Source organism: Ictidomys tridecemlineatus, chromosome 7, assembly GCF_052094955.1.
Source record: "Ictidomys tridecemlineatus isolate mIctTri1 chromosome 7, mIctTri1.hap1, whole genome shotgun sequence".
NCBI classification, from domain to species: Eukaryota; Metazoa; Chordata; class Mammalia; order Rodentia; family Sciuridae; genus Ictidomys; species Ictidomys tridecemlineatus.
Window position 1 is genome coordinate 172,028,988 of NC_135483.1, and position 22,253 is coordinate 172,051,240.

Sequence of the window (22,253 nt, forward strand, 5' to 3'; positions counted from 1 at the left end):
TAATGATTAATCTGATACAAAAACACATCAAAAAAATTGTGCACCATGATCAAGTAGGATTCATCCCTGGGATGCAAGGATGGTTCAATATACGTAAATCAATAAATGTTATTCACCACATCAGTAGACTTAAAGATAAGAACCATATAATCATCTCGATAGACGCAGAAAAAGCATTTGACAAAGTACAGCATCTCTTTATGTTCAAAACATTAGAAAAACTAGGGATAACAGGAACTTACCTCGACATTGTAAAAGCTATTGATGCTAAGCCTCAGGCTAGCATCATTCTGAATGGAGAAAAACTGAAGGCATTCCCTCTAAAATCTGGAACAAGACAGGGGTGCCCTCTATCACCACTTCTATTCAATATAGTTCTTGAAACACTGGCCAGAGCAATTAAAGTCATAAAAATAGGAAAAGAAGAACTTAAATTATCACTATTTGCAGACAACATGATTCTATACCTAGAAGACCCAAAAGGGTCTACAAAAAAACTACTAGAACTAATAAATGAATTCAGCAAAGTAGCAGGATATAAAATCAACACGCATAAATCAAAGGCATTTCTGTATATCAGTGACAAAACTTCTGAAATGGAAATGAGGAAAAACACTCCATTCACAATATCTTCAAAAAAAAAAAAAAAACTTGGGAATCAACCTAACAAAAGAGGTGAAAGATTTTTTTTTTTTTTTAGAGAGAATTTTTAATATTTATTTTTTAGTTCTCGGCAGACACAACATCTTTGTTGGTATGTGGTGCTGAAGATCGAACCTGGGCCGCACGCAAGGCAGGCGAGCGCGCTACCGCTTGAGCCACATCCCCAGCCCAAAAGAGGTGAAAGATTTATACAATGAAAACTACAGAACCCTAAAGAGAGAAATAGAAGAAGATCTTAGAAGATGGAAAAATATACCCTGTTCATGGATAGGCAGAACTAACATCATCAAAATGGCGATACTACCAAAAGTTCTCTATAGGTTTAATGCAATGCCAATCAAAATCCCAATGGCATTTCTTGTAGAAATAGAAAAATCAATCATGAAATTCATATGGAAAAATTAAAGACCCAGAATAGCAAAAGCAATTCTAAGCAGGAAGTGTGAATCAGGCGGTATAGTGATACCAGATTTCAAACTATATTACAGAGCAATAGTAACAAAAACATGGTACTGGTACCAAAACAGGCGGGTGGACCAATGGTATAGAATAGAGGATACAGAGACTAATCCACAAAGTTACAACTATTTTATATTTGATAAAGGGGCTAAAAGCATCCAATGGAGGAACGATAGCATCTTCAACAAATGGTGTTGGGAAAACTGGAAATCCATATGCAACAAAATGAAACTGAATCCCCTCCTCTTGCCATGCACAAAGGTTAACTCAAAATGGATCAAGGAGCTTGATATCAAATCAGAGACTCTGCATCTGATAGAAGAAAAAGTTGGTTCCGATCTACATATTGTGGGGTCGGGCTCCAAATTCCTTAATAGGACACCCATAGCACAAGAGTTAATAACAAGAATCAACAAATGGGACTTACTTAAACTAAAAATTTTTTTCTCAGCAAGAGAAACAATAAGCGAGGTAAATAGGGAGCCTACATCATGGGAACAAATTTTTACTCCTCACACTTCAGATAGAGCCCTAATATCCAGAGTATACAAAGAACTCAAAAAATTAGACAATAAGATAACAAATAACCCAATCAACAAATGGGCCAAAGACCTGAACAGACACTTCTCAGAGGAGGACATACAATCAATCAACAAGTACATGAAAAAATGCTCACCATCTCTAGCAGTCAGAGAAATGCAACTCAAAACCACCCTAAGATACCATCTCACTCCAGTGAGATTGGCAGCCATTCTGAAGTCAAACAACAAGTGCTGGCGAGGATGTGGGGAAAAGGGTACTCTTGTACATTGCTGGTAGGACTGCAAATTGGTGCGGCCAATTTGGAAAGCAGTATGGAGATTCCTGGGAAAGCTGGGAATGGAACCACCATTTGACTCAGCTATTGGCCTTCTCGGACTATTCCCTGAAGACCTTAAAGGAGCGTACTAGAGGGATACTGCCACATCGATGTTCATTGCAGCACAATTCACAATAGTTAGACTGTGGGACCAACCCAGATGCCCTTCAATAGATGAATGGATAAAAAATGTGGCATTTATACACCATAGAGTATTTTGCAGCACTAAAAAATGACAAAATCATGGAATTTGCAGGGAAATGGATGGCACTAGAGCAGATTATGCTAAGTGAAACTAGCCAATCCCTAAAAAACAAATGCCAAATATCTTCTTTGATATAATGAGAGCAACTAAGAACAGAGCAGGGAGGAAGAGCAGGAGGAAAAGATTAACATTAAAAGAGACATGAGGTGGGAATGAAAGGGAGAGAAAAGGAAAATTGCATGGAAATGGAGGGAGACCCTCATTGTTATACAAAATTACATATAAGAGGTTGTGAGGGGAATGGGAAAATAAACAAGGAGTGAAATGAATTACAGTAGATGGGGTAGAGAGAGAAGATGGGAGGGGAGGGGAGGGGGGATAGTAGAGGATAGGAAAGGTAGCAGAATACAACAGTTACTAATAGGGCATTATGTAAAAATGTGGATGTGTAACCGATGTGATTCTGCAATCTGTATTTGGGGTAAAAATGGGAGTTCATAACCCACTTGAATCTAATGTATGAAATATGATATGTCAAGATCTTTGTAATGTTTTGAACAACCAATAAAAAAATAAAATGTAATGATTATATACATACGGTGGAATTCTATTCAACAATAAAAAAGAGCAAACTATTTGATAGGGACAGCAACTTGGATGGATCTCAAGGACATTATGGCCAATTTCAAAAGGTCTCATATGATTCTACTTTTATATAACACTACAAAATGACAAAACTATGGAGATGGAAAACAAATCAATCATTGTCAGGTGTCTAGAACGGTGGGAGAAGAATGGTAGATATGATGTGTAGGACTATCACAAGGTATAACTTTGAGCTGATGGAGTATTTCTACAATTTAATTCCAGTGATGATTGCATACAAATATATATGTGATCAAATGACAGGGAACTACAAATAAGCATGTTGGACCACTGTCAAATTCCTTGTTCTGATATTTACTATAATTATGAATGATCTAAACCATTGCAGGACCTTCCTTAGTAAAATTTTCACTTCTTGTGCATCTATCATTCCTTTAAAATGAAAGAAAATTAAAAAGGAACGAAGTACTAACACACATAGCATTATTGGTGGTTATCAAAAGCAGCACATCAACACAAAGAATATATACTATATAATTCTAAGAAGTTTAAGAACAGTCCAGAAGTATATGAAGCATGTGAACAGAGAAAGCTCATTCATGGTGACAGAATTGGAGTCGTGGTATACTATAGTGATACAGCCATATCAGCGGGGTGTGGGGGGGGGTGTTAGGGGGCAGGTTTCTACTAGCAAGAGGCATAAATGAACTGGGTTTATCAAAACCCATCAAACTGCTCATTGAAGATCTGTATATTTTATTGTGTGTGAATTACAGCTCAGAAAAGCTAAAGAGAATTAGAAAGAACATCCCCCAAATGACATATTGTTCTTACCAGTGTTTTGGTAAAATGGCCCTATTACACATGTGACTGTCTCCTCCCCTGCAGCAGGAGTTCTTCAAAAGCCTCCACATCTTGTACACTGTGGGCTACTCCATTTCCTTGGGTTCCTTGGCTGTGGCCATCCTCATCATCGGTTACTTCAGGTGAGTTATTCTCAGCCACTTTCTCCATGAAGTGACGTGCTTTGATTCCTATCCACAGAAAACATGGGTCTCATAATCTGTGCCATCAAATATTTTACCAGAAGATTTTTAAATTAAACCTGATGTTAATTATATTATTTGATCCATTTTTGAGACAAATATAGAAAAAAATGTTCAACATCTCTAGCAATTAGAGAAGTGCAAATAAAAACTAAGATTTCATCTCATTCTAGTCAGAATGACAATTATTAAGAATACAAGCAACGTTAAAAGTTGGCAAGGATGTAGGGGAAAAAAGTACACAGATACATTGCTGATGGGACTGCAAGTTGGTGCAACCATTATGGAAAACAGTGTGGAGATCCCTCAGAAAACTTGGAATGGAACCATCATTTGACCCAGCTATCCCACTCCTCAGTTTATACTCAAAGGACTTAAAATCAGCATACCATAGTGATACAGCCATATCAGCATTTATAGCAGCTCAATTTATAATAGATAAACTATGGAACCAACTTAGGTGCCCATTAGCAGATGAATGGCTAAGGAAAATGTGTCATATATACACAATGGAATACTACTCAGCCTCAAAGAAGATTGAAATTATGGCGTTTGCCTGTAAATGGATGGAGCTGGAGAATATCATGCTAAGCGAAATAAGCCAATCTCAAAAAAATCAAAGACCAAGTGTTTTCTCTGATATGTGGATACTAATTCACAATAAGGGGGTGTGAGCTAGAGAAGAATAGAGGAACTTTGGATTAGACAGAGGGGAGTAAAGGGAGGGGAGGAGGTTTGAGTGTAGGAAAGACAGTAGAATGAATAGGATATTATTACCATATGTGCATATAGGACTACTGGACCAGTGTAATTCTACATCATGTACAACTAGAAGAGTGAGAAGTTATATTCAATTTAGTATGATGTGTTGATGTGTCAAAATGCTTTCGACTATCATGTATAACTAATTAGAAGAAGAAGAAGAAGAAGAGGAAGAAGAACAAAAAAAAAAAAGCAAAAACAAAATAATAGCAAACTGAATCTAATAGCATGTTAAAAAGATGACTTACCATGACAAAGTGGGATTGGTCCCAGGGAGGCAAGATTGTTTCAACATATGCAAATCAAGGAACAGATTCAACAGAAGGAAGGAGAAAAAAAGGTGATTTTTTTTTTTTTAAATTGGAAGGATCATATGATCAGACCTGTGGGATTATAAAGGGCTTCCTGAAAATGGTCTTGAGAATTTGGCCTGGCAGTTCTTGTTAAATTTTAAAGACCAAGAGTCATAGGTTGACCTGGAAATGGAAACTTTGTCTTTCGCCTCTTCATCCAGGGTTTGTTCCCCTACTCCAAGCTTGGCTCTGGTTGTTCAGAACAATGGACAAACTTTTGTGAAGAAAACAGATGACTAGAAATTCAGAAAGAATTTCTGAGAACTCAGCAACAGTCCTTTGATTTACATAATAACTCATTACAGTATTTAATTGTAGATTCTCTATAATTGGTAAACAATTATTTTCAATAGAATTGATATATTCTAAAATAAAAGGTTATGTACAATTTGTTTTGGTTCTATAAAATACTCCTTTATTAGTAGATAGTGTTGAATCTCTTGAAAGTCAAAACCTATTTATACATTGTAATAGCAATATGTACAAAAAAATAATTGCCGTACACACCTGATAATGCTCTCTGGCCAAATACTGATGTCCTGTGAAGACACTCCTGATGAGGAGCCAGGACATGAATAAATCCATGTCCACAATATGTTAATAGTATAATATTAATAATGTAATCACTTCCTAAGCATCTAAATTTAGCTCATTTTCATTTGAACTTTATCTTTTATATTATGAAATATAACCCAGAGCTATTCAATATTGTTTCTGTCTTTGAGTTCACCATGCTTTTTTGGGGGGGTGGGGGGAAAGGTTGGGATCCTTTGGGTATTTTATCTCCCTAGTTCTCTTTTTTTTTTTTCAATTCTAAATACTGGCTGTTTCTCTGCACAGACGATTGCATTGCACTAGGAACTATATCCACCTGCACTTATTTGTGTCTTTCATGCTGAGAGCTATAAGCATTTTTGTCAAGGACAGAGTGGCCCAGGCTCACCTGGGAGTAGAAGAGCTGCAGTCCCTGATAATGCAGGATGACCTACACAATTCCATTGGAGCACCTTCTGTGGACAAATCACAATATGTAAGTGCGTCAAATTTCACAGCCCACTAAATGTCAACTTGTTTGGTCTTATTTTATATGATCTCTAAAGTAATTAAATTAGACTTCCAGTATCTATTTCCTCAATTCTGTCCTCTCAAGTCTAATCACTTATTTTGAATTATCAAAAGTGGTTTTCTCCAAGACATTTTGGAATGGAAACTGCAAAAGCATGCGATTCGAATGGCATATGATGTATGGAGAATAGCAACGGCCATGGGTACTGGTTTTAAAAGTAAAGACTCATCAGCAAAACCAGAACCTTGGGATGTAAAAGCCCACGACATTTAGTTCCTTTATTATATACTTGGAGTCTCATTCCCATATAAAATTCCATGGTACTTGAGTCTCCTCTTAAGTTAGTAAGTAGTCACCCAATAAACCAGCAAATTTGATCACTGAAGCAGTGTATCTGGAAATAATTTATAGTAGATGGGTCATCTTGATGGTACAGATTAAAGCCCAATCTGCATCTCTGCCTTTATTGGTAAATTTATAGTCCCTGATAATCTGGTTCTTGACTGGCCTTGTGACTTGCTTTACCAACTAGCAGGAAAGCGGCAGTGTTAGTGAGGCAGATGGAGGTAGACTTCTGTGAGCCGAGTCTGGATGAGATGGGCAGAGATCATCCCAGATCAGCAGACCTACTCACCAAACCACAGACTTTAGAAAACATATTAAATGGTTATTGTTTTAGGTCATCCACTTTTGGGGCAGTTTGTTTTGTGGCATCAGAAAGACCAGAATAAAATTCCTAGTAGAAAGATGGATCATATTTTTTTCTATATACATTTTTATACTTCTCATTTTTTATGATGATCATATATTATTTTTCTTAAGAGAAAAAAAAATGAAAAAGTGATTTTTTTTCTAACTTTTAATAAAATTTTAATTTTAATAATAGAATCTAGCCTCATAGTCTTAAAAAATGCTGTGTTGACATAACTTTGTTCTGGTTTGTTTCAATGTTCTTGATTTTTCTATGCACAGAAAAATAATAGACGTTGAGAAAGCAACTGAAGTATTTTTTAGTAGTCTCATATACAATTGAGAGTTCTAATATGATGCCATTCTGGCTTATTTATAACAGATCGGGTGCAAGATTGCTGTTGTGATGTTTATTTACTTCTTGGCAACAAACTACTATTGGATCCTCGTGGAAGGTCTCTACCTGCATAATTTAATCTTTGTGTCTTTCTTTTCGGACACCAAATACCTGTGGGGCTTCATCTTGATTGGCTGGGGTAAGCATTTCTATCTCCTTTCCTTTAAACAGGTTATGGATTTATTAGCCCTTTTCCTGAAATATTCCCTCCTCATCTTGTCATTATCCCCTCTGCTTTTTCTTTCATGGTCCTAGTCTAAAATGAAAATTATTAAGATCAATTCTATAATCCTCCCAGCATTAACCAACTTTTCAAGCTTAATTTATGTTTAGTGTTCTTAGGCCAAGAATCTCATGAAAGTCCTTTGGAGGACATTTAAGAGAATGCATTGTTAGCCACGTGCACTTGGAACTGCTTGGCTCATGCCCTGTGTCGTGATGATCTGCGTTATCAATAATTTCTCCCTAAATTTTTTTATTTGTGAATTTCTAAGTGATAATAATATGTTTTTGATTTGTATTTCTAAGTCATATAATAAGATTGCCAGAAATGACCATAGGACCATCAGGACTGCATTTAACATACACAAATTACAAACTAATTATAAGAACTTACCATGTCTTTAGGAGATTTATTCAAATTACTTTTGGCAGAGTAAATTTTAAAAAAATTATATTCAGCTACCATCCCCCAAATGACTTAGTACTGGAGCAATTAGTGGGTTAGGCACTAATTCAGCATGACACAGAGAAAAAGATGTTGTTTGTTAAAATTTGAGGGAAATGAAAGTTCATATGTGGTGAAAATAGAGAAGGATCTGGAGGTTAACAACTGCAGATCTCAATTGCTATTTTAATGTTCATATTATGAGGTGCTCAGCATAAGGACAAAAAGTCACTAAGTGGCTCAAGATTAATTTGAAGGTGTTTCTTTCCCCTCCCTTCAAAATAGGAACATTCCTTTGCCTTAATATTATTTGAAAATGTGACATATATGAAATTTGCTGCTAAGCTTTAAAAAGACAAAGATCAATTCACAGCAACACTTCATTTATTACAAAATAATAAAATAAGAAGTTTTTATTTCTGAAGCTAGCCAGCTCATCTGATTAAGGCTCTTTTAGATAGAAGTTACTAAAAAAGAAAAAAAAAAGAGTCTCCTTTTTTAGAACACTTAGGAAATAATTTCTTGACAGTTTTTGATAGTTTGTCTTTGAATCAAAATTATCTGTGTATCCACATAATTACTAGATGTTGATAAAGGCTTTGGTAGAAAATTCAGTAATGAATGTGGAAGTTTATCTGAGTTATATTTTGTTTCTTGAATGTCTACATCAGTGGTCACATGTGTAATGAATATTTTTTTCCTCTATTACTGACCTGACAGCTAACTGGTGCAGACCTTTTACCAACTCTATTTGTGTAATATCCCTTAGAATCTCCCTTCTTAATTAAAGTGGGGATTTTGTCATAATGAAACTTAGGAAACTAGTTTTCCAATCTTTCTATTAAAAAAAAAGAATAAAAAATCGCTATGGTGCTGGTGAGTTTCTACGTAAGTATGGTCTTCTAACCCTTCTTTACAACTTTTATCAATTTGTCCACAAAAATTTTGGCATAGAAATGACAACTAAAATAGATAAGCGTTGTTATCTGAAATCTTCATTTTGTGGACTAGCTTAAGAATGCACACAAAAGCAAGTAAGATTTTCATGACAGCTCACTGTGAGAGCATTTTCCATGTTCTATTATGCTCATTTAATTAATCATAGTCTCAAAAGACTATGATACCCACTCTTCATAGAATTATAGTTCCATGGCTAGTTTATCTATATTCAGTTTCTCTCTTTGCAACTTCATCCTTTTAAAAATTAACAGTCTAGGTCATTTACAATCAAAAGAATAGTAATAGTAGTATTTCTCTCCAAATCATAGCTACCATTGAATGAAGGACATATCCAAATCTTTTTGATTAATAGATTATTTTTCTCCTACCTTAATATGAGTGCCTGATTTAAAAATATTTTCTTTGCTGGGTTCGGTGACGCACACCTTAATCCCAGTGGGTTGGGTGGCTGAGGCAGGAGGATCATGAGTTCAAAGCCAGTCTCAGCAAAAGCTAGGTGCTAAGCAAGTCAGTAAGACCCTGTCTCTAAATAAAACACAAAATTGGGCTGGGGATGTGGCTCAGTGGATGAGTGCCCGTGAGTTCAATCCCTGCGATCCCCTCTCACTCCAATTTTTTTTTTAACTTTACATCTGACTCATTTTTCCACATTTGTTTTCCACATGATCAAAACTATAGCTGCTTTGCAGGATTCTTTGTTGGAATAATTCAGAGTAAATCAAATTTCACACTTTTTCTCCAAAAGATATTTTCTTTTTATTGGTTTCACTAAAAAAGAGAACTTGCTTTGCTTTTTCTATTGCTCATTTGGACCCAATTATTATAGCTTCACATTCTCTTCATACTTAAATACTTAGAAACCTATTATTCACATTGTAGTGAGATGTGGTTACATTATTTATATTGATTTTGATGATTCTTAGTAATAAACTGGAAGAAAAGGAAAATTACAATCTGAAGAAGAGGACCCAAAGCTGACCTTTACTAAAATGAAGACAGATATTTAAAGTGACTTTTTTACACATTTTTTTATCACAAAGAAAATGTACAGAGGAATAAAGGCAAATATTGATTTTTTTTCCTCCAACCAAACATATACTTACTTTTCTCTCTCCCTTTCTCAGTTCTCTCACAAATAAGAGACTTTACTCTTGGTTCCATATCTTCTTTTATCTACATATTTTTTCTTTATTTTAATTCAGTATCTTAAAGTTTTAGGACTTATTTTTCATCTTTACTGAATACGGTGATTAACTTTTATATCAGCAGCCATCCTTAATTTTCAACTGTCAGATGAGACACCAGTATGTGAATATTATCATATAAAAGTATCTCTCCTGGTAATTCCATTCTGACTCTCTTTTTACAACTTCATTATTTTAAAAATAATTTAGTCTAGGGCTTACATAATAAAAAGAATAGTAATTTCCTTCAACACTCTCTCTGTTCCTAAATCATAGTCATGTCCCTGTTGCCAAGCTTTCATGTCCAATGTTTTCACGTTCTATGTTCTCTGAAAATAGTCAAGAAGGCACTTCCAGTTTTATTATCTCTGTGTAAATGTTCTTAACCTAGCAAACACTTTTTCATCATCATTTGTTAGTAAATATAATTTAAATACAGTCCCTTAGTCTATCTTGTGTTACTATAACAAAATACCAGAAGCTGGATAATTTGTTTAAGAAAGAAACTTAGTTAGCTCATTAGTTCCTGAGGTCCAAGAGCACGGGCTTCTGGTGAGGGCCTTGTGGTGGACAGGATCAGATGGCAGTTAGTACATGTAAGAGAGTTTATATGGTAAAGATGGAGCAAGAGACTGAGCCAGTAATGTCAGACTCATTTGATAGCTGCCCATTCTTTCAGTAACTCATTTATTCCTATGGATCCAACCAATTCCCATGAGATGGATGTTAATCTCTTTTAAGGTAGTTCCCCCAGTGACAAATTCACCATTTATTAGTCTCCACCTCCTAAAGATTCTATCATCTCTTAACACTGCCATGTTGTGAATCATAAACTTTTAGCACCTTTGGAGCCAATTCATATCCCATATAAGAAACATGCAGTTTGACATTTTAGGTTATATTGTTTATCCATTTGACTATTCTGATAGTATGTATTATATTCAAAAATTTAATTAATAAGTTCCATTATTTCAAAAGTTATTTTTACTTATTATGAAAATTAATCAATTTTAAGTAAATGCATATATTGATATTTAAATTTAACTTTAAAATGTTTATTTAAATTAACATTAAATTTAAATAAAGTTAAATTTAGAATAACACTTAAATTTCAAATTTATTTTCCTATATTTATGTGTTCTAAAATATGTAATAATGTGATATTGAAATTGGTGATCAAAAATCCTCAAAGAATACCAAAGCAGTTTTCTGTTCTTTATTCATCTGTGGTTATCTCTATACTAGTCTTATAAATATGGGTGTGCCGAGAGTGTGAGAAAAGAAACTTCATTAAGACATAGGGTCTGATATATTTGTTATAATTATCATCTAAGACACAATGGCCACCCAAACATCATTAACCAATATTGTGTAGGGCATCATTCAGGAAATTGCTTGACCAGGAGAATGTTGATGCATATCTGAGAATGAGAAGATGCAAACATTTGGACCAAAGATAGACACTTTAAAGGCAGCAAACAGTAGAACACCAAAGGAATCTGTCAGGGTTTCTAGCCATCCCATTAGAAACATCCATGCCTTTTCCATTGCATGGAATCATTGTTGTTTTTCTAAAATAAGCATTAATTGAGAACCAAGTTTGTTTTTATTAATTTTTTCTTTCATCAATATACATCTTTGAAGAAAACATGGATCATCTATTTGATCAATGTTTCTTCTTCAGAGACTAGAATAGTCTTTAACATATAAATGGGTACTTAGTAAGTGCTTCATGGATGAATAGTTGGATGGATGGATACACAGATGGTTGGATAGGAAGAAAGAATATGCAAGCTAAACCAAAGAAATAACAAAAATATCTTAAACCACAGCATTTGAGCAGATTAAAAAAGAATTATATGCAAACAATAAGTAAAATTTAAGTGTAGAATCATAAAATTCAATAGTCATATAGACAGGCTGAGGTTAAATTTAATTGGTTAGTTGGTCACTAAGGAGACCAAAGAAATTCTCTATAATGGGTATGAGCTTATTTTCAATTTGTGAAATATTTCTTTGTCTGAGGCTATTTCTATTTTCACTCAGTTGCTTATAAAGAAATCTTGAAAAATTACAAATATGTTCTTACAAGATAAAGAATTTAGTAGTATGCTTGATTTAAAAAGTTCATAGCTAGATTAAAAATTTTTTTCTTGCCTTGTATGGTACTTCCTAGCATCTGCAATCTTTTAATTATGTTCTCTTTATTTCCTTTACTTAAACCTCTTTCAAAGGCCATAAAATTAATACTCCCACATTAAAATTCTTATTTCCCTACTGACATGTTTGTAAAAGTTTTGGTTTAAGTTTTTTTTTTTTTTTTGATGTTGGAATTTAATTAGCTACAGCATGAACTGAAGGGTCATTCTCTACCAGGGAGCAAAGGACTCATGCAAAGTCATTATAATGGATTTGATATTGCAAGCTCATAGATGGTTATCATTTATGAAGAACAAATGTCACATGCTCAGAGCATCGAAATATCATAAGGGTCACCTTTGTTGAGCCATTAACACATGCAAATGCTTTGTCTTGAGACAATTTGGGAGTCAAAGAAAGGAAAAGGCCACAGTGGTTATGATTTCCTGATTTTATAACTTGCCGTGTTCATGCACTGCACTTTAAGAATAAAAAGAATGTTCTAATACTTAAAAAAAGAATTAGAGCTTTATAGTTATTCATAGCAGTTGGGTTCATCCTGACAAACATACACATGGAAATTGATTTCAGGTTATGAGTATCCTCTTCTCTCTCCCCATTTTACTTCCTGTCCCCCCTCCTCTCTTCCCTCTCCTCTCTCCACTCTATTAGACTTCCTTTCTCTTGTCTATTAATTTGCATTGGATTGATTCTTTGTGTTATCCTATTATTCCCTTCCCCTTTCCTTTATTTGACTCTAGCTTCTGCATGTAAGAGAAAACATTTGACCTTTGAGGTTCTGAGTTTGGCTTATTTCACTTGCATCATATTCTCCAATTCCACTGCTTTTGTTGTTGTTGTTGTTGTTGTTTTTACTCCATCTGCTATTATTTTTATTTATTTATTTTTATGTGGTGCTGAGGATCAAACCCAGTGCCTCACACATGCTAGGTGAGCTCTCTACCACTGAGCCATGACCCCAGCCCCTCCACTGCTTTTAAAACAGCAATTTATCTCAGCTTCTCATGAGTCTCTTTGGTTGCATCTCTTCTTAAAAGCAGGTGACTCTCAATGTGCCTGAAATCAAAGTGTTCAACCCTGCCTCCTTCTGACCCCAAGAACTTTAGTCCCCTCCAAATGTGTCTTGGTGCTAAGTCCCTCAAATGAAAACATGACTGACCATCATCTTCAGACTCCTCGGGATAAATAACGTCATTGTTCTCACTCATTTCTCAAATTGACAAGATGAAAATTAGGTGGACTTTTCTTATTCACATGTCAACATTTTCTTTGTGTCTTTTTTTTTCTTTTTCAACTGCTCATGGTATATTCCTGTGTGTGATGAATGTGAAAAAATATATCCTTAATCTTAAGAGAAATGTGGTCTCTGAATCCTTTTCTGGTTACAGGGTTTCCAGTGGCATTTGTTGTGGCCTGGGCTGTGGTGCGAGCAACTCTGGCTGATGCCAGGTGAGTGAAAAAAAAAATAAAATAAAAAGTTCCACAAGAATGGGAAGTTAGACTCCTTGTATGTATAATATGTCAAAATACATTCTACTGTCATACTGTCATGTATAACTAAAAAGGACAACAACCAAAAAAAAAAAAAAAAAAAGAAGAAGAAGAGGAGGAGGAGGAGGAGGACCACCTCAGGTTAGGAGGAGGAGGACCACCACTTCAGGTTTGGAGGAGGAGGACCACCTCAGGTTTCCTCCAGACTCAGATGTTCTGCTTAGAATCCACTAATGGTTGCTCTTCTTCATGCCATTGTCCTGTAGGGATGTCCTGTGGGAAGTTGCCTTGACCCAATGCTAGTCCCCAATACAGTACTCACAAACTGTCCATCCCCCGCAGCTCACAGATCAGATTAGGTGCTAAAACTCCATGGTTTATGAAGTCAGTTAAAACATACTGTGAGAAGCAAAGGGAAAGGAGGTTAAGGGGGACACACTTAGCATATGGGGTGAGCAGGTGGAGGGATCCCACTACCTGAGTTGTGGGAGAGGCAAGGTTCATGCTTCCTCGGCCTTCCTCACAGATGAGGTTGTTATGAGGACCAGAAACAAGGCGATGAGAGTGTGGCCAGGGCACCCGGAGAGAAAGTGCTCTGGGCCAGTGACACATACTTACAGTGTCAGAGACACGGGCCAAGGACATTGGCCATAGCTATCCCTTCCCAATTGACCTCTGCGCAGCTCTGGGATTTATTTTTATTTTGGGGGCAAAGGACATATGAGAGTGTTTTTCACCCATCAGTGGCTAAATTAAGACCTCAAGAATATTGAGTCCTTCCTGTCTACCAGGAATGGTTGGTGTCTCTTGTCTGTTTAATATCATGAACGTTGAGTGCCCTGTTGTCTCATATGTCCTTAGTACCTGACGGTGACACATAAGTGCTCTGTGTACTAATCACTTATCTATATTTAATGAAAATTATAGGTTTCATCCATCTCATTTGTTCTCTTCTAATAGTAGAAGCCTCGGTCACAGAATACAGTTTAACATCCAGGGATTGTACGTGTGGTATACCTTTCATGATAGCAGTTCCAGCTTCAGCTCTTTGGGAGCTTTTCTTTAATTTGAACCAATGTGTTTGTTTTGGATTGCCAGCTATTTTCTTCAGAAATTAGTTTATCTGCTGAGCACTGGAAAAAAAAAAAGTCACATTATGGGAGCACCTGAGCTTTTTAAAGAATGTGCCATGATCTGCTCCTGAAGATCTGAACACTCCTGGCCACTGTCTTAGGTGTAGCTTCTCTCAATTCCAAGACTTATTGGCTTCATTTCTCTTTTTGGTACTCGGGATTGAACTCAGGGGTGCTTAAACACTGAGCCACATCCTCAGCCTTGTTTTGTATTTTATTTAGAGACAGGATCTCACTGAATTGCTTAGGCCCTCACTAAGTTGTTGAGGCTGGCTTTGAACACATGATCCTCCTGCCTCCAGCTATCCAAGCTGCTGGGATTACAGGATACCTGGTCTCGTTATACTATTTGGATTTGTCTACCATGGGCAAATTGGATTAATATTTTCTATGTTATTATTATTATTGCTGTGTTTACACAGGGATGTGAGAGATCTCAAAGACAACTCGCAGCATCTGTTATTTGATTCTTAGGGGAGGGAGGTTGAGTCAGTAAGTAGGTACTATCGAGGCTACAGTAATCACATTCTGAGATGTGTAACTGTGTAATTGTGTTTTAGAGATGGTAGGATCCAAGGTATTTTCTGGTCCAACACTAATTTTAGACATAAATAAAATGAGACCCAGAGACATCGTGACACCTTCTCAGAGCACACCACCAGTTTTTAAGCAGAATTTTTCACTTATTCATTCATTTAACACGTATTCTAGGCCTTTACTACAGGGAAGCATGTATACTCACAATTCATTTTATATTGAATTAGATATTTAGCTTTCTTTTTTCTCATTTTCTTCCTTAAAGGTTACAAATTAATTTTGAAGCATTAAACTCACAAGTCTTTACTGAAAAAGAAGCAATATAAATTTATTTTTTTTGAGGTCACAATTCATTAAGCACATAAAATGTTACAAAATATAACTGATGCTAAATATTTCTTTAAAACAAGTGAATTAATGTGAATGTTAAATATAAGTTAGATCATGTGGCTCTGCTGTGCAGAATATTTCACTTTTCTTCTTTTTTACTCAGAATAAATCTTGAATTCTACAGTACTCTCATTTGAGAAATATGAGTGAAGGGATCATTTTATATTTTATTTTGCACATGAACTATATTACTACTTATTTCATGATTTCAAAAAGAAAAGAAAGCTTTTTAGTTTTCTTTGGGTGAAATTTGACTTACATAAAGAGCACGTCACAAAGCTCAGCTGAAGAGAACAGACTTGACAGCTCTCTGAAGAATGGATGGGTTCATCCTTGTGACTTGTGCATTTGAGACTCAACTTCTTCTGGCTTAGCTTTTCAAAGCTAGAACTTTGGTTTTGTCCACATTGTGGCCATTCAGAGATAAGCAGATTGAACCCAGTTCTAAAAGATATTAGAAATGCTATTGAATATATGTAGAAGTTCCTTCCCATTCTAAAATGCCATTGAGAGTGGGACCTAGCTGAGGGAGGCTGAGATTATTCAATAGCTTAGGCAGGATAATAAACTTAGAGTGAATAATTTGACTTTCTTTCTTTCTTTCTTTCTTTCTTTCTTTCTTTCTTTCTTTCTTTCTTTCTTTCTTTCTTTCTTTCTTTCTTTCTTTCTTTCTTTCTCTTTCTCTCTCTCTCTCTCTCTCTCTCTCTCTCTCTCTCTCTCTCTCTCTCTCTCTCTCTCTCTCTTCTTCTTATGAAAGCGGCAACACCATACAGATGCCTTATTCCCTTCTCCTTGCCTCCTTCAAAGGAGACAATAACACTAATGAATGGGGAACCTGGAGCTTCTTTGCCATGTTTTTGTTTTACCATTCAGAAAGAGAGGTTGCTGGTGACGAGTTCTGCTCCCTCACATGTTGAAGTATAGCATTAGAGCAGCATGCCAAGGCAAGCGTGTAAAGTAGGATTTACTTAAAAAGGGGTAACATAGACTTCTCCCAGGAGGGAGAAGGGGGTCATAGCTGTTATCCTGGTATTCCAAGAAGTGAGGGTGTTCTGCCTTTTTTTTATATGTCCTAGGCTTCCTTTGTTACCTGCTCTCTTCCCCTTATCTCTCTCCATCCTGCATAGATTCCCAGGAGATGCTCGGGGGTAGGATGGTCAAAAGGTGAGAAGCAGATGGACAGGGGGAACAGCCCAGGACACATTAACTAAAAATGTCCCTCTGGGAGGGACAATTCCTGAGACATGTTACCTTAGCAATGGATTGGACCAGAGGCAGGTTATCTTGGTAAGGGTGGTGGAAGGGCTCTGTCAATCCCTCAGGGATGGTCTCCAACTTCCTAGACCCAAATTGGCCTCCTTGATCCATTTAAACTGATTTCCCTGTTTATACTGACTGCCTATTTTAATTCTGGCTTCATGGTGGGGCTTCTGATGAGAAGATACTCTAACATCTGCATAGGCTCTGGGGTTGGGCTTCTTCTTAAAAATCTTTTATTTCTTTTAAATGTTTTTATTAGTGCATTGTAGTTATTCATAATAGTGGGATTCATTTTGACATTCATAAATGCATATAATCTAGTTTTCTCCAATTCTGTCCCTAGTACTTCTCTTGTTCTTCCCTTCTTTCCTCTCCCTTGATCCCTACCTCTATTCTAATGCTGTCTTTTCTATTTTCAAGATTTCATCTTTCGTTTCTTTCTCTCTAGCTTTACATGAGAGAAAACATTTTACCCTTGACTGCCTGAGTCTGGTTTATTTCACTTAGTGTCCTTGATGTTCTCCAGTTACATCCATTTACCAGCAGATAACATTATTTCATTCTTATTCATGACTGAGTAAAATTTCATTGTGTTTCTACACTACATTTTCTTTATCCATTGTCTGTTGATGGACACCTAGACTGGTTCCTTAACTTGCCTATTGTGAATTGTGCTGCTATAAACATTGGTATGCATGTATCATTATAGTATGCTGATTTTAGTTCTTTTGGATAGATTTCAAGGAGTAGGATAGCTGGACTGTAAGATGGTCCCACTTCTAGTCTTTTGAGGAATCTCCATACTACTTTCCAAAGTGGTTGTATTAATTTGTAGTCCCACCAACAATGTTAAGTGTACTTTCCACACATCCTTGTCAGGAATCATTTGTATTCTTGGGGTGATTGTCATTACAACTGGGGTGAGATGAAATCTGAGTGTAGTTTTGATTTGCATCTTCCTGATCACTTAGGATGTTGAACATTTTTTAACATATATTTGTTGGCAATTTGTATTTCTTCTTTTGAGAAATGCCAATTTAGACCTTTTGTCATTTATTGAGTGAGTTGTAAGGCTGTTCGTTCCTCCCTCCCTCCCTCCCTCCCTCCCTCCTTCCCTCCCTTTCTTCGTTCCTTTTTCTTCTTTCCTTCCTTTCTTTTCTTTTCTTTTCTTCTCCTCTCCTCTCCTCTCCTTTCTTCTTTTCTCTTCTCTTTTCTTTTCAACCAGGGATTTAGCCCAGGGGCACTTAACCTCTGAGCCACATCCCCAGCCCCACATTTTTTGGTATTATTTATTTAGAGACAGGATCTCACTGAGTTGCTTAGCGCTTTGCTAAGTTGCTAAGGCTGGCTTTGAATTTACAATCCTCCTCCCTCAGCCGCTGGAGCTGCTGGGATTACAGGTATGTGCCATTGCATCCGACCTGTGTGTGTGTGTGTGTGTGTGTGTGTGTGTGTGTGTGTGTGTGTGAGTGTGTGTGTTGATGTTAAGTTTTTTGAATTCTTTATACATTCCAGATATTAATCCTCTAGTGGCAAAGAATTTCTTCCATTCTGTAGGTTCTCTCTTCATGCTCTTGTTTTCTTTGCTGTACCAAAGCTTTTCAATTTGATGCCATCCCACTTGTTGATTCTTGGATTTATTTCTTGAGCTTTTGAAGTCTTATTAATTAAGGAAGTCCGTACGTGTGCCAATATATTGGAGTGTTGCACCTGTGTTTTCTTCTAGCAGTTTCACTGTGTCTGGTCTACTTCCTAGGTGTTTGATACACTGTAAGTTGGTTTTCATTCAAGGTAAGAGATAGGGAGCTAGTTTCATTCTTCTACAGTGGATATCCAGTTTGGGGTGCTGGACTCCTCTTGCCTTCTCTACTCTTACTGATTGTCAGTTGTGGAGAGAATGCAGCATTCAATTAAGGCAATTCACTGGGTTCCTCTGGCAGAATCAGTGCATCTATTTCCAACCCTGATGTAGAAAATTCTTTTTTTTTCTAGTCATACATTTGTACTTCGTACCCCATCCTTCAGAGTGGCATTTTCCAGCTAAAGTGTATTTTAAAAACTCTGAACAGAGATTTATGTAAATGAACATTGTGTGAGGTCGGGCATTGAAAAACTAATTAAAAATAAGGATTTGTAGCAGTTTCTTTAAAAGGTATAAAATCTCAGTTGCCTATGTTATATCAAAGGGTAAATTTGAAACGTTGACACTGAAAACCATCAAAATCAAGGTTTTCAAGGTAGCTGATTTTGACTTTCTAAATACAAGTTTTTTTAAGAACTAGAATTGCATAATTGAATCTCATTGTGTTCGGAGGCATCATTCTGAAGTGTCATCCAAGTGAAGAAAGGACTATGAAGTTATTATCAAATGTCAAGAAATGTATGGCATCCAAAAGCCTTGTAACTAGTAAATCAGTGTTTAGTTTATTATTCAGACAGTACATTTGCCACTTTCCTTATAGAAAAAAAGCTTTTTAGGGTAGTATGTTACATATTTTGCACAAGTCTAACAATATCTTTTGTCTTTTTGATCTGGTTGAGTAATGTGAAAAATAGATGTCTGTACAAATGGAAGGAAATGTTCAATAACGTGAAATTTCTGTTCCTCGGGTTTCCATGTCATTCAAACATTAACTTCATCCACTTGGCATATTTCCACTGGAGTGGACCAGAATTACACTTTGGGGTGGGGTCTGCTTGATTTCTATGGTACAGTATTGCAATGGAATATATGACTTATCTGACAAGTGTGCTGTATGACTGCTCTCTCTTGGCACTGATATAGAAATTTATATATAGGGGTGCTAGCTTGGGGTTACTATAGCAAAATACCTGAAATAATCAACTTTAAAAGAGGAGGAGTTTATTTTGACTCGTAGTTTCAGAGGTTTCAGTTGTGATTGCTCAGCCCTGTTGGTTTGGGCCTGTGGTGGCACAGTACACCATGGTGAGAACATGTGGAGAGGAGGCTGCTCATCTTGGAGCCTGGGAAGTAAAGAGAGAGAGAGAGAGAGAGAGAGAGAGAGAGAGAGAGAGAGAGAGAGAGAGAGAGAGAGGAGGGATTGGGGTCCTAATAGCTCATAAAGGACATGCCCCTAATAACCTAACTTCCTTCCATTTGGCCCTGCCTCCTGGGACAACCTTTTAAGACACAGGCCTTTGGGAGATAGTCAAGATCCAAACTACAGCAATAGAGGAAAATAAGAATGTAACTTCTGTATTTGTTTTATATTCATATAGTTTCTGTATTTGTTTTATATTAATATATTCATAAATACAAAAACTCAGCAATTCCATTTCACTAAACAAGCTAATTTTTGTTTCTATGGCAAGAATAGTCAGCATTTGGCTTTTTGTTGCATTTTCCTGGATAAGAATGATTTGCCTTCTTGTCAGAAACACTAGAAGCACATTCAATAAGGCAGTAGAAGATGTTGTCTATAAGAGGAAAGGACAAAGGAAGACAGCCACACGAGAGACCGAGACATCTCAATGTCTGCCTTTTTGCATATTTTGATTTTTGAAATGAGAACATATTAAATTAAACTTTAAGAAATTGTTAGGTTTGTATGGAAGAATATTCCTTTAAGACATAGTTGAAAAAGTTTTATTATTCATAACTTGTTCACAAATAAAATGTAACTTATTTATTAATTAACAAATTATCATTATATCCCCAGAATTTCTTGATATTATTTACTGTTCGTACAGTCACTGCTGTGTTTTCTCCAAGGAGAAATAAATAGAAAGGTGTTATTTATGTGTTTTTAATTAAAAAAAACTGTTTAAATCGATACATTAGAGTTTTAAGTGAAGCTAGATTTTTTTTTTTAAATTAAAACTACTCTGTGCTCTTCATTCCAGTGTGTAAGACCTTTCTTCAGTTCAATTTAGATGGGGTGAGACTGAGACAAACTTACCTCAGATTTCATTTATGTCAATGCAAGTCGATGAATATTTGTTGATTATCTACCTATTATGTACTTTTCTAGGCACTTGTAATACCTCACTACACAAAAGCAGTAACGATGCCTACCCATATAGAACTTGAATTTTAGTTAGTAATCATAAAGTAAGTATAAGAAATAGATAAATTATGTGGTATTTTTATTAAGTGCTGCTAAGACAATTTTTAAAAAATTCAATATAAAAATTATGGTTGATATACAAAATAAAGTAATCATTGTCAAAGCTTTTTAAAATCCTTATTAAATGAAGGAGCTCATAAGATGTCATAATTGGTTCAAAACAGAAATCAAAGAACAACATGTTCATATTCAGGAAAACAAATGCCGAAAAATTACAAATAAATACAAAAACTCATCAATTCCATTTCACTGAACAAGCTAATTTTTATTTCTATGGCAGGAATAGTCAGCATTCAGCTTTTTGTTGCATTTTCCTGGATAAGAGTGATTTGTTTTCTTGTCAGTCTCCTACAATTTATGAACTCACAAAATAAATAACATCTGATAGAATGAAAAATTTCTCAACAAGATGTAATATTATATTTCATTTCAATGGTAGTAAAAGCAAAGTATAAATTGTACCACATTTAGAAGACTGTACTTGATGTGGCTCACAAACAAGGTTTTGACTCTGGTCACTATGAAAGTAATATGTTAACATTTAGACTACCCTGCTTATATAAGGACCATTTAAAGCATGAAATCAGGACTGTTACACGTTCTTTCACTAGTTTGGATATTTCAAGATTTTTTTCATCTCTTTGTCTCCTTAATCAGAAGCTTAGGGCTAGAGATTTTGGTAAAACTGAAATGTTACTTAATTTTCATTACCTTTTGCTTTGCCAAATTTATTCATGAAAATCCCTTTTCATATTTCAGGTGCTGGGAACTTAGTGCAGGAGACAGGTGGATTTATCAAGCTCCAATCTTAGCAGCTATTGGGGTAAGTTGAAAAGCTTGTATAATTTTTTTTAAAGGTGAATAATTAAACTGCTGCTAAAACCCAGAGAAAGTTTGTCTGTCCTGATATCTATAATAGGTTTGGGAAACACTCTCATGTATAACAATAGCTTTTGGAAGAGTTGGCTTGGGGATCAGACCCTGATTTGTGGTTAACATTGAGACCCATACAGAAATCATGGGTCCTTTTAATCAGGTAGCATTTGGGAACAGTTCCAAGATTTCAAAATATTTATGAATATATATATATATATTCATATATGTGAATATATATATATATATATATATATATATATATATATATATATATATTTCAGAAGATTGTAATTCTCTTTCCCCTTTTTAGCTATTATATCTCCACTTCAAGTTTTCTGATGACTTAGTAATGATTTGGGATGATGGAGAAAGAAAGTTGGAATAGCAGGAGACCAAAGAAA

General features: G+C 35.7%; 1 protein-coding gene across 2 annotated transcripts in view; it reads left to right on the forward strand.

The window, feature by feature from the left end:
- The window catches only part of Pth2r (parathyroid hormone 2 receptor), a 101,886-nt gene that overhangs the window by 48,014 nt on the left and 31,619 nt on the right, over positions 1–22,253 (forward strand). For both annotated transcript variants that reach the window (XM_040294814.2, XM_021721272.3), the window contains 5 exons: positions 3,681–3,778; positions 5,794–5,983; positions 7,092–7,245; positions 13,466–13,526; positions 21,736–21,799. In XM_040294814.2, coding sequence (XP_040150748.2) covers positions 3,681–3,778; positions 5,794–5,983; positions 7,092–7,245; positions 13,466–13,526; positions 21,736–21,799 — 567 coding nt within the window. The remainder of the gene's footprint in view (positions 1–3,680; positions 3,779–5,793; positions 5,984–7,091; positions 7,246–13,465; positions 13,527–21,735; positions 21,800–22,253) is intronic.